Genomic DNA, 11,482 nt, shown 5'->3' on the forward strand with positions numbered 1-11,482 from the left:
CCTCCCACTCAGAGCCTAGCACAGTTTCGGGCACATGATAGCTGCTCACTAAACATGGGTGGAATTGAATTGGGGTACAAATGACATGCTAAAGGTTGGGGTGGGGCAGCCTGGCCTCACCGCCAGCACCAAGAGGTGCCCACTCTGCTTGTGCCTGGCCCAGTGGTGTAGCTTTTCCAGACGAAGGCTGGGTCTCTCTTGCTCTCTCTGACCAGCTCTCTCCTCCATGGCTCCCTTGACCATTAGAGCTTGGAGCTTCCTAGCCTGGCAAAAAATCATTATGGCACCTATCAGGAGACAGGACATACAGCAGCATCTCTTTCAGCTGGTCCTGTGACCGCTTCCAGTATCCAGGGAGTTGAGGCTCAGGGCCTCACACCTACCTAGTCTGAAGCAGCTGCTCCAAAGGGACGGGTCCTGGCGGCCCTGGAGCTTCTGGAGGGGACTGGTAGCTCAGAGCAAGTGACAAACTTGTCCTGGCAGAGACAGGCTATCAGGCCTGGGGTGTGGTAGGGCAAAGGTCCCTATGAGGGCCTAAGGATCCAGGGAGTGGCGGTGGGTAGACAGCAGCCTCAGTTCACTCCACAAGACAGCCCTATCTCATTCTGTTCCCGTTTCCTGTTGACCCCATCTCTGCCCATCCTGGGTTCCTCTTCTGATCACTCACCTTATCCACATGGACACTACTACCCTAGGCCCCAGTTTCCTCCCCATTTCCATCTAATCTTTCTCCCTTTTTAGGGAGCTTCCTCCTCAAATTAGATGCTGTTCCCTAGGGAAATCCCACATTACTCTCTGGATTAGTCTAGTCATTACCACTTGAAGCTTTGTCCCAAGACCAGCCAAGACCTAGCTTCCTGTCTCTCACTTTCTGGACAGTTTCTCCTCTCTCATTCCTTTCTTGAAGGATTTACTCTTGGTGAGACACTGACTAAGTGGATAGAGAGCTCTATTTATAGTAGGGATTGTTTTTGACTCAGTGATAACCTGCAGCTAGACATGTATAGAAGATGGTCCTTAAATGGTCAGTCTTGGGAAGGACACTATTGCAACAGTTAATATTTTTGAGCCAGGCAAGCTCTGCCACTTTCCCGGCTGTGTGGCCTTGGATACATTATTCTGCCAGTTTGAACCTCCCGGTTTGTTGAAACTGAATGATTAAAAGGGGGATAATAATATGACTGTGAAGGGTTGTTGACTCAGGGTAGATGCATAATAACCATTAATGGTGCTGATGAGGTCATACTGATGTATCTTATATACTGCAGGGCTTATTCAGAAGCTAAGCTGGGCTCATTTATTGCTGCAATAAGAAGCAGAACCATATGGGCCCAAATATCTGTTCTGTACATCAAAAATAGGAAAAGTCCATTTTGGTGCAGAGCCTGAAGTCCGGAGGCAACCAGACCTATGTTCAAATCCCAGATCTACCTGGGTGACCTTGGGCAAGTTACTTAATCTCTCTGTTTTGTTATCAATAAAGGGAAGTTAATACCAATCTCAAGGGGTTGCCCCGTAAGTATTAGAAGAGAAAATGCATTTGAACCAATTCAGTCCAGCACCTGGCACATACATGCTCAATAAATGTCAGTGGCTATTATTATTATTGATCACGGAAGAAGACTGAGCCAGAAGACCCCCAGGAATTAGTACTAGGAGGCAGGGTCCTGGAAGGCAAGTGGACTTTGTAAGCCACTTCTGCTCTGCTCAGTGCTGGGCTAACACTGATTGGAACATTGTGCCCACTTTTCTTTCCTGGGCAGTGGGAATCACATTTAAAGGGATGCTGAGAACTGTTGTGTTTCTACTCCCTCCTCGATCTTTATGTACATTAATTTTATTTTGTGGCGATGGCCTGATAGAATGTGAGATGATGGGCTTGCACTGAATATCCCTGAGTTGGTAGGCCAGTGGTGAGTCTTTAGCCTCATTTTCCTTACCTGTAAGTGCAGACCAACTGTATTTCACAGTGTTATTGGAAGAATTATATACTGTTAAGTATATGAGTAGGCATTCGGCAAATATTGATTAATTATAAGTATCCTACTTACAAATTTGTAGTCCCTGTCTAGATTACAAGCTCCTCGAGGGAGGGTACTACATTCCCCTCCTGTATTCATCCCCCACGGCGCTGAGCATGGTCCCTGGTACTTAGTAAGCACTCAGTACATATTTGTTGTATTGAAGAGCCATTAAAGTGACTTAAGGAATGGAAAAATAGAATTCGAGAGGAAGGAGCAGGAACTGTTTTTCAAGAACAGAAAGGACCGAAGAGTAACTTTAATAATGTTTCTTATACGGCAGACATTAACTATCTCTATAATCGCCCCTCCTCCTCCCCCAAAAGAGAGACAGAAATTGTAAGGGAGAGGCTTTGAGATAAAACCCCAGGAAGAACTTCCCGAGTCTGTGCATGTTGGGGCAGAAAGAGCGGCAGAGCCAGCTCCTTCCCTGGTATGTCCGGGTTTAGGGTGGGAGGGGCAGTCCGCTTGGAGGCTGGGGGAAGGACGAGATGACCTTTCAAAATCTCTTCCAGTCTCCAGTTGGAATCATCCGTGCGCCCCACCCCCGCTCCCTCCCTCCTTCCCTCCGACAGCGCCCCCCGTCTCCAAACGGCCTGCACCCCGCCCCTGGCGGCCGCCTCTCGCGGCTCCCGGGGTCCCCAGCTCCCTGTCCCCGGAGCCAGAGCCCCGCTCCCGCTCCCGCTCCCGCGCGGCTCCCAGCCCCGCCGCGCCGCCCCCCGCATGCTAATGGCCGGGCCGCCTCCCGCCGCACACAATGCGGGCCGGGGCCGGGGGCGGGGGACCGGGGAGGGGGCGGGGGCCGGGCCGGGGGCGGGGGGGCCGGGGCCCGGCGCATCTCCCCCGGCCCCACGTAACGCTGACGCCCGCGCCGCCGGCCCGCCGCCCGCCGCCGCCGCCGCCGCCGCCGCCGCCCGCTCCGCCGCCGCCCGCCCGGGGCTCGTGAGTAGCCGCTCCCCCCCACTCCCGGCCCCCCCCTCCGCCACCCGGCCCCCGCCCCCGGCCCCCGCCCCCCCTCCGGGAGGGGGGGCCCGCTACGCGCGCCCGGCTCGGAGCAGGTGCAGGGGGCGGGGGCGGGGGAGGGGCGCCGGCTCGGCCCCAAGCAAACTTCGCCCAGAGCTCCTGGGGGGGCGGGGTGGGGGCGGCGGCCACCGAAGCCTGGAGAGCTAGGGGGGCCTCGAGGGAGCGGGGGCAGGTGGGGGAGCCGGGAAAGCGGACACCAAAGGGGAAAGGCCAGCGGGGGTGGGGGGGCGGGCGTCTTTGTAGGGGCCCGAAGGCAGAGCGCGAGGGGCCTGGGGGTGCGGGGCGGCCGAGCTGGGAGCCAGAGTGGATGAGTGCCCCCCGGCCCAGGTAGGGCTGATGGAGGAGGGGGAAGGGACCCAAACTCTCCGGGAGCGGGGGTGGGGGGTGGGGGAGGGGAGAGGATGGGGGGGGTGCTTCCCTCTCTGCGTCCCAAACAAAGTGTCACAAAGAGCTCGGCCGGCGGCAGCAGCAGCGGAGGCGGCTGCAACTCAGCTTTTGTTCTCCCGGCCCGGGTAGCTGAGCCCTGGCCTTCCAATCTCCCAACCCTGTCCCCCATCATCCTTCTGGTTTATCTTCCCCGGGAGGGGTCTGCTGGAAGAACCTCTTTGTGCAGGAGGAAAGGTCTTGCCCTACTTGCCAACCTACTTCTGGGAGGGAGATTTTCCCAGAGGCTCTCCTCACCACTCTCCACCTCCTAATCTGAGCACCGAGGTTCATGTGGGTGCTAAGACTCTGACCTTCCTAGGGTCAGCTCCAGCTAAGGGGGCTTAGGGCTGGCTACATGCCCCCTCCCCCAAATCCAGGTGTTCTAGAACTTTCAGAAGAGGGGTCAAGTTGGGACATGCCTCTGGGATAAGAGGTGGGGTGGCAGTAGGTGAGCAGGTGTACCTTCCTCTCACCTCATGCTGTGTATTTGAAACCCATGACTGAGGTCTGTAACTCCAGCCCAGGGCAGTGAGGACGGAGGGAAGGAGGCTTTCCCAGGAACTCAGTCTAAAAGGTGGGCAAGCTGTGCTGTGGGGTCAGTTTGAGGGAGCCACCTGAGCAGTGAGGTTCAGAAGGCCATGTAGAGGAGACCATAAAAGTGAACTACTGGCAAGTCTGTGTGATAAATGTGGTGTTGACACTAGACCACCTGAGTTCCCTTTCCTTTTAACTCCATCTAGTGCAGTATTAGTCATAATTGTTAGGGGACTTGGAAGGTATAAGGATTCTCAGAGGGAAAAACATCAAGTACAATATGAGAGATGACCAGAGACAGAGACCTAGTCACAACTACAAGTTCTGAACCCTTGCCTCTTACAATTTGACCCTAAAAACTTTTGAACCACAAAGCTTGAGGGACAATCTTCATGGTCCTCCAGTCAGTGGATGCTTCTGTGTACTTGTCCCTGTTGTTTCTAAGTCTTCTCACCAACCTTTCCATCCTTCCCTACTCAGTAAGGTTTGATGGTCCACACCCCCTTCCCCACTAGCTCTCCTAGCACGTAAAAGGAATTGGCCTGTTGCTTTGGAAAGATTTTGGATCCCTATCCCTGGCCCTGCATCCCTATAGAATCCAAATAAGGGCAAGATAACCCTTGATTCCCAGTGGGGGTAGAAAGTAGGTCAGTGCTACTGTCTGGCTAAGTCTTATGGATGGTGTTTACGGCCTGACTATAGAAAACTCTGATTATTGCCCACAGGCAATACATGCATGATCTGGGTCCCAGGTCAGTTCATAAAATCTAGGGCTCTGTCAGTGCTTTCTCCTATTGAGAAAAACTCATGGGATCAGGTTCTTGGGACCCCATTTGGTGAGGAGAGGATTCAGGAGATCTTGACTGGGCCTAGGAGGGTCTCTCAGTGGGTTTTGTTGGTTTGAGGCTACCCTCCAGGGAAACTTTCCCTGCTTGGGAATTCAGCTTCAGTTTGGGGCCTTCATGTATATCACTGCATTTCCATTCTGGAAACGGCTATATGCAAAGCAGGTTTTTTGTTTTTGTTTTGTTTTGAGGGAAAGAAGTTTTGCCCAATTCCTACTCTACTTGCCTTGGATATGAGGTCAGCCTCCCATGAGGTATTTTGTTTACTATCCTATAGGCAGTTTTAGGAGCCCTAGAATCTTCTTAGAATCAGAGGATGTGCCCATAGGTTAGTCAGCTATGACCATGCAGTATTCCCAGCCTCCCCCCCCCCCACCATCTGCTTCCTCTGAATATACCAGATTGGCTGTACACCAGGATGTTCCGGGAATCCCCAGGAGAGCAACAGAATGTGATGGACCCAAATACGATGCCTCAGTAACTCATTCCAGGATGTACAAACTGTAACTGTCAGAACACTCCTTATAGCTAATTAAAATTCTTCTAGTTACATCTATTTTCTATTACATCTGTCTATTTTCAGTGACATCCAAAAGGCCAAAATAATCCCTCTGGTACCACTATTTTTTTTCCCCCTCTATGATTTTCAGATAGGAATTTTTACAAATCCTCTGGCTTTTCTCAGTGCCTTATCTGTGGTGCTAAAATGGCACATGTGGCCCCTCTAGTACTTCATTGCTCTATCTATGGTGTGGAGGTGGCCAAAGTGGCTCCTCTGGTAGCCCACTGCACTCTCCATGGTACTGAAGGAATGACCGTTTGTTTCAACATCTCTCTGGGGTCCAGAAGAGTCCCATGACTCAGACCCACAAACCTTTCAAACTGTAAGGGACCATCAGTATAAATTAGTCCACCCCCCTTATTTTACAGATGAGTAAACTAGGAGGTTAAGTGATTTACTGAAGGTTACAGGGCTATTAATAGTCTGACTGGGCCTACGATAGTCTTGTACCCCTCAGTTCTACTCTAATTCACCTTTCATTATACTACTCAGTGAACTTTGCTAGCCTTTTGGTCTCAGGAAAGGGGCTTATTTGGAGGATCCAGAATATGAGGGTGGATGCCTTCTTTTGGCGCTACAGAAATACAGATATTAAAAGTGGTGGTGGAGGTTGTTTAGTGACCTTTGGACAAAGACATTTTGTTAATTAATCTCCTGTTAATAAAATTCCCATAACCTAGATTCCACATGTAACAGGTACCTACCCTTTCATAGAGTCTTATCCCATCTACTAACTGTCAAAAATTAAAGAAGCCTTGGATCTCCACAGCCTTTTCTCTTTGCAGGGCTGACTCCTGGCTCAGTTCTCTTCTATTAAAGATCCTTAAGCAAAGTAATGCTGAGTCCTTTTCTTTCTCAGTAACCTATTTCAGTTTCACAATGCCTATTGCAAGGAAGTTCTTTATATCTCAAATATTCTCTCTGTCTCAGGCAAAAAGAAAAAAAAAATAGGTTAGGCCCACATTTGTCTGGCCTTAACCAGATACAATTCTAAATGTAAGCAAGAAAGACTGGATGACTTCTGGTCATTCTTCCAGGCCTATTTCCATGAATCTTAATTCTGGGGTTGCTTCTAAGTCCTAATGCTAACCTCTGCAGCTTAGAATCAGGAGATCCCCTGCCCCCCCAAGTCCTCTTCCTCTCAGTGCTCTACGCCTTCCTCAGAACTGGAGCTCTGCACATCCCAGGCCCAGGGAATTTTAGCCTGGAGAATTTTAACCCTTTCCAGCTCAGAGCATGTGCTGAGCCCCTATCTGTGCAGATGGCCCAGCCCCGCCCCCCGGCCCTCACTCCAGCCTCTTGAGCTCAGAGCCAGTGTAATCCTCCTCTTGTGTGAGGGAGCCTCTCCCCTGCAGAGAGGAGGAAAGCCTGCTTCGGAACAGCCCTGGACAAAGGGGCTGAGATGCCCCATCAAACTGCAGGCTCGAAGGTTTGAAACAAGGGGATGAATCCTATCTGGTATTTTGCAGTTTTTAACCCCTTCCCAAGGCCAGCAGCGCTCCTTAACTTCCACTCCTCCCCCAACTCTCTCTTCATTCCCTCTCTCTCTGGCTCTCTCCCCCTTCATGCCCCTCCCCCTCTGTCTGTCTCCAGACTCTCTGCTGATGGGAAGTGTTTCTCTCCCATGCATGAATGAGTCTCTGTAATGAATGAAAATGAATGGATCAGGAATCCAGGCGGAGGGAGGAAGAATGAGGGGGAAAGACAGAAAGACAGGGGAAAGGCAGAAGGAAGAACTATGGAGCCTGGAAGAATGTTTGGCTGGCTGGTCAGTTAGGGGTCTGAGAGCAACTGGTCCCACTTGGATAACTGGGGAGCATGGCAAGCCCACCCCATTTGCTCTTCAAGCTGCACAGCTCAACCTCAATGAGAGAAGGGTATACTGTGATGGTCTCCTCCACCACAAAGGTGGAGAGGAAGTGGGGGTGGGGGGGGGTGTAGTGGCGGTGGTGATTCCGGATGAGACATTTAAAATGAATAATTTGGGGGAAGAAATCTGGGAGCCTTGTGGGCAAATAAAGGAAAACAAGTTTTGAAGACAGCAGCCCCTTCGTGTCTCAGGATGTAAGGAAGGAGAAGGGATAAGTTTCAGGGTGCTAGGAGTCTGGGGTTGGGGGTGACTCTTCCCACTGCTGAAAATCGGGGCTCATCTTTTCCTCCGAATCTGTCTCTCTTGCTTTAGCTCTTCAGCACCTGTTGCCTTCACTAGCAGCTTTTCCTCCTCCTCTTCCCTGCACTCCTCAGAACCAAAGAATGTGAAGGGGGTCCATGGAGGTGAGTGAAGTTCTGGCCTGAACCTACAAGTACCTGCAACTATACTTCCTCCCCTCCCCACCTCTCTCTCTTTCTCTCTCTCTGTCCAACCATTATTAGACGTTATTTCCTTGGTCCTAACGGCTCAATTCCCATTCATCCCTGAACCTCCCCGAGGTGAGTGGGAGGGGCACCCGGTGTCCCTGGTTCAGGCCCCTACCCATCCTCGGCTTCCTCTGGTTCTCCATGCCCTTGCATCCCCCACAGCTCTCCCTTCTCCACCTTTTGCTCTACTCACATCTTTCTTCACAGGGCTCACGTCCCCGCGCCCCGGGCGGCCACCTAGCGCCGTCGCCACCGGCCTTCGACGGCGAACTGGATCTGCAGCGCTACTCCAACGGGCCAGGCGTGAGCGCCGGGTCTCCGGGGATGGGAGCAGTGGGCTGGTCTGAGAGTCGCGCAGGCGAACGGCGCTTCCCCTGCCCTGTATGCGGGAAGCGCTTCCGCTTCAACTCTATCCTGGCTTTGCACCTGCGGGCGCACCCAGGCGCCCAGGCCTTCCAGTGCCCGCACTGCGGCCACCGTGCTGCGCAGCGGGCCCTGCTGCGCTCGCACCTGCGCACGCACCAACCTGAGCGCCCGCGAAGCCCCGCCGCGCGCCTACTGCTGGAGCTGGAGGAGCGCGCGCTGCTGCGGGAGGCCCGGCTTGGGAGACCCCGAAGCTCAGGGGGCCTGCAGGCGACCCCTGCCGCTGAGGGCCTGGCGCGGCCCCAGGCTCCTTCGTCGTCCGCCTTCCGTTGCCCCTTCTGCAAAGGCAAGTTTCGCACCGCGGCAGAGCGCGAACGCCACCTGCACATTCTGCACAGGCCCTGGAAGTGCGGCCAGTGCAGTTTCGGCTCCAGCCAGGAGGAGGAGCTGCTGCACCACAGCCTGACGGCCCACGGAGCTCCTGAGTGCCCCCTGGCGGCCACCTCGGCTGCGCCCCAGCCTCAGCCTCCACCGCAGCCTGAACCCAGATCCGTCCCTGAGCCCGAGCCAGAGCCTGAACGTGAGGCAACCCCCGTCTCCGCTCCTGCTGCTCCCGAGGAGCCCCCCGCGCCTCCGGAGTTCCGCTGTCAAGTGTGTGGCCAGAGCTTTACCCAGTCCTGGTTTCTCAAGGGCCACATGCGCAAGCACAAGGCCTCCTTCGATCATGCATGTCCTGTTTGTGGCCGCTGCTTCAAGGAGCCCTGGTTCCTTAAGAACCACATGAAGGTGCACGCCAGCAAGCTCGGCCCACTGCGTGCCCCGGGGCCTGGTTCTGGGCCTGCCCGGGCCCCCCAGCCTCCTGACCTGGGCCTGCTGGCCTATGAGCCTCTGGGCCCCGCACTCCTCTTGGCCCCGGCGCCCACCCCGGCTGAGCGCCGCGAGCCTCCAAGCCTTCTGGGCTACCTGAGCCTGCGAGCCGGCGAGGCCCGGCCCAACGGTGAGGGTGCTGAGCCTGGGGCTGGCCGCAGCTTTGGGGGCTTCCGCCCACTGCCCTCTGCTCTCCCGGCCCGGGCTCGCCGGCATCGCGCGGAGGAGCCAGACGAGGAAGAGGAGGTGGTGGAGGCAGAGGAAGAGACCTGGGCCCGGAGCAGGGCGGTGGGCCCTCTGGCTTCACTGCCCCCGCGTCCAGGCGAGGGCCCAGGGCACTCTGCGCCTGCTGCGGGGGCCCAGGCCAGGTCCACCGCCACGCAGGGTACGTACGCGTCTCCTCTCTCTGAGGTTTTCCGCATTCTGGGCCCACTCTGACGCCACCCCTGCCCTCCTCTTCCCTCCTTTTTAAAAAGGACTTCTCTCTTATTTCTCAATTTTCCTTCCCCGGAGGCTTTACCACCTTTGGGGGGCACATTGCAAGTCACAGTAAATCGAACTCCTGAGGTTCCCTCAAACGTGCTGTTTCCTCCTGAGCTGGGAGGGGGAGCAATCCTGTGGGTGGATATAGGGACACAGGGCCCTGATAGGGTTAGCGCAGAGGGTGCCTCTGACTTCTTTTAATGTGTGTATTGCAGAAGAGAATGGGCTTTTAGTTGGAGGGACCCGGTCTGAAGGGGGCCGCGGGGCCACCGGCAAGGATTGCCCCTTTTGCGGAAAATCCTTCCGCTCAGCGCATCACCTCAAAGTGCACCTTCGAGTGCACACAGGTGAGGGGGGCAGCCACCGGGGTGGGGAGGGGACTGGAGGGCAGGAAAGGGGATGAGCGGGCTACGGGAAACGCCAGGAGATGACATTCGGCAGCGTTCAGATTGTCCAGATGAGATCGTTAGGAAACGCCTCTTAATTTTTAAGTCAGAGGGCTGGGAGAGGCAGTGTTTGGTTTTTTCTTTTTGGCTGGTCCAGAGGTCTCTACGTGGAGCGAATTGAGGGTTGGGGCGAGCAGTGTTCGTGACTGGCCCTATCGCACTCCCCTCTCTCCAGGCGAGCGCCCCTACAAGTGTCCGCACTGCGACTACGCGGGCACCCAGTCCGGCTCACTCAAGTATCACCTGCAGCGCCACCACCGGGAGCAGAAGAGCGGGGCCGGCCCCGGGCCTCCCCCAGAGCCACCACCCCCTTCCCAGCGGGGCTCAGCCCAGTCGTCGGGAGCCAAGCCGGCTCCGCAGCCTGCGACGTGGGTGGAGGGCACGGCGAGCCCCCGGCCTCCCTCTAGCGGCGCCGCACCGGGGTCCCGTCGGAAGCCCGCCAGCCCCGGGAGGACCCTGCGCAACGGGCGAGGCGGTGAGGCCGAACCCCTGGACCTGTCCCTGCGGGCAGGGCCAGGAGGCGAGGCTGGGCCGGGGGGTGCCCTCCACCGATGCCTCTTCTGTCCCTTCGCCACTGGAGCCCCCGAGCTCATGGCCTTGCACCTGCAAGTGCACCACAGCCGCAGGGCCCGGGGCCGCAGGCCGCCTCAGGCGGATGCATCCCCGCCCTACGCCCGAGCACCGTCAGGAGAGACCCCTCCCAGTCCTCCGCAGGAAGGGGAGGAGGGCCCCGGGCTGCTGCGATCAGGAGAGCCTGGGCTAGGGGGGCAAGAAAGGTAGGGAGCCCTCTTAGGGGCTGTTAGCTTAGTGAGTTTACCCCGCAGGAGCGGGGCAGCGCTAGAGGTAGTTGGGTAGAGCAGCCAGCAGGGGGCAGCGTGGGACCCATATCCCAGCCCCCGGCGGACCAGAGGTGGAGGGGGCAGAGGCGTTAGGAGGCTGGGTGGGTGATACCAACCCAGCCCAAGGGAGAGTCACAGTGCCTTAGAAGTGGCAGGCGTGAGGATCAAAGAACGGGGTCCCAGGGCTGGCAGAGAGGTGTTCCTGTTGATGGGTGGCTCTGCCAGTCTTTGCTGGTCCATAGGCGTGAGAGTTTATTTTTGTACAATGGGTGGGGGTGGGGGGCACTGTACCCTTCTAGCCCCTTTAGGGGCCCTGTAGACGTTGCTATTTTTGGTACATTTCCTGTCATCCCTGTCGCAGAGTTGTGTCCCCAATAAACAGGTGTCTTGAGGCACAGGGCACTGTGTCTGCCTGCCTATGTCCTGTCCTCCTTGGGCCATTGTGTCCAGAAAATAGTCATATCATCAGGCACTTTTTATCACCCAAAGAGCTTGGTAAGAAACTTGAGCTTTACCCTCAGGCTTTGGCTTCAGTAGCTCTGGGGTGGGGCCTAGGAATTAGCATTTAACAAGTAGCCTAGGGGATTCTCATGCATTGTCATCTGAAGACCTCATTTTGAGAACTGCTGAATGGTGCTGGACCCCAGCCTTACTGTGACCCACTCAGCCTCAAGAAGTGGGTGCAGCATGAAAGCAGGAACTTCCTCTGGGGGTC

General features: G+C 55.7%; 2 protein-coding genes across 13 annotated transcripts in view; one reads left to right on the forward strand and one right to left on the reverse strand.

The window, feature by feature from the left end:
* The window catches only part of TMEM253 (transmembrane protein 253), a 2,613-nt gene extending 2,146 nt beyond the window's left edge, over positions 1-467 (reverse strand). For 2 of the 3 annotated variants that reach the window (XM_057721307.1, XM_057721305.1), the window contains exon 1: positions 121-228. In XM_057721307.1, the coding sequence (XP_057577290.1) occupies positions 121-228 (108 nt within the window). Of the gene's footprint in view, positions 1-120; positions 265-383 lie in introns of those variants that run through there. The other variant, XM_057721306.1, reaches the window with a different exon arrangement.
* Positions 1-11,164, forward strand: part of ZNF219 (zinc finger protein 219) — a 14,223-nt gene extending 3,059 nt beyond the window's left edge. Inside the window, exons 1-5 of one of the 10 annotated variants that reach the window (XM_057721285.1) lie at positions 2,890-2,963; positions 7,594-7,685; positions 7,977-9,384; positions 9,698-9,829; positions 10,104-11,164. In XM_057721285.1, the coding sequence (XP_057577268.1) occupies positions 7,680-7,685; positions 7,977-9,384; positions 9,698-9,829; positions 10,104-10,708 (2,151 nt within the window). In that variant the 5' untranslated portion in view covers positions 2,890-2,963; positions 7,594-7,679 and the 3' untranslated portion in view covers positions 10,709-11,164. Of the gene's footprint in view, positions 1-2,507; positions 2,964-3,465; positions 6,841-6,869; positions 7,686-7,720; positions 7,842-7,976; positions 9,385-9,697; positions 9,830-10,103 lie in introns of those variants that run through there. The other 9 variants (XM_057721282.1, XM_057721286.1, XM_057721284.1 and 6 more) reach the window with 9 other exon arrangements.
* Positions 11,165-11,482: the final 318 nt, after the last annotated feature.

The sequence above is a fragment of the Hippopotamus amphibius genome, chromosome 2 (assembly GCF_030028045.1).
Source record: "Hippopotamus amphibius kiboko isolate mHipAmp2 chromosome 2, mHipAmp2.hap2, whole genome shotgun sequence".
Lineage (NCBI taxonomy): Eukaryota > Metazoa > Chordata > Mammalia > Artiodactyla > Hippopotamidae > Hippopotamus > Hippopotamus amphibius.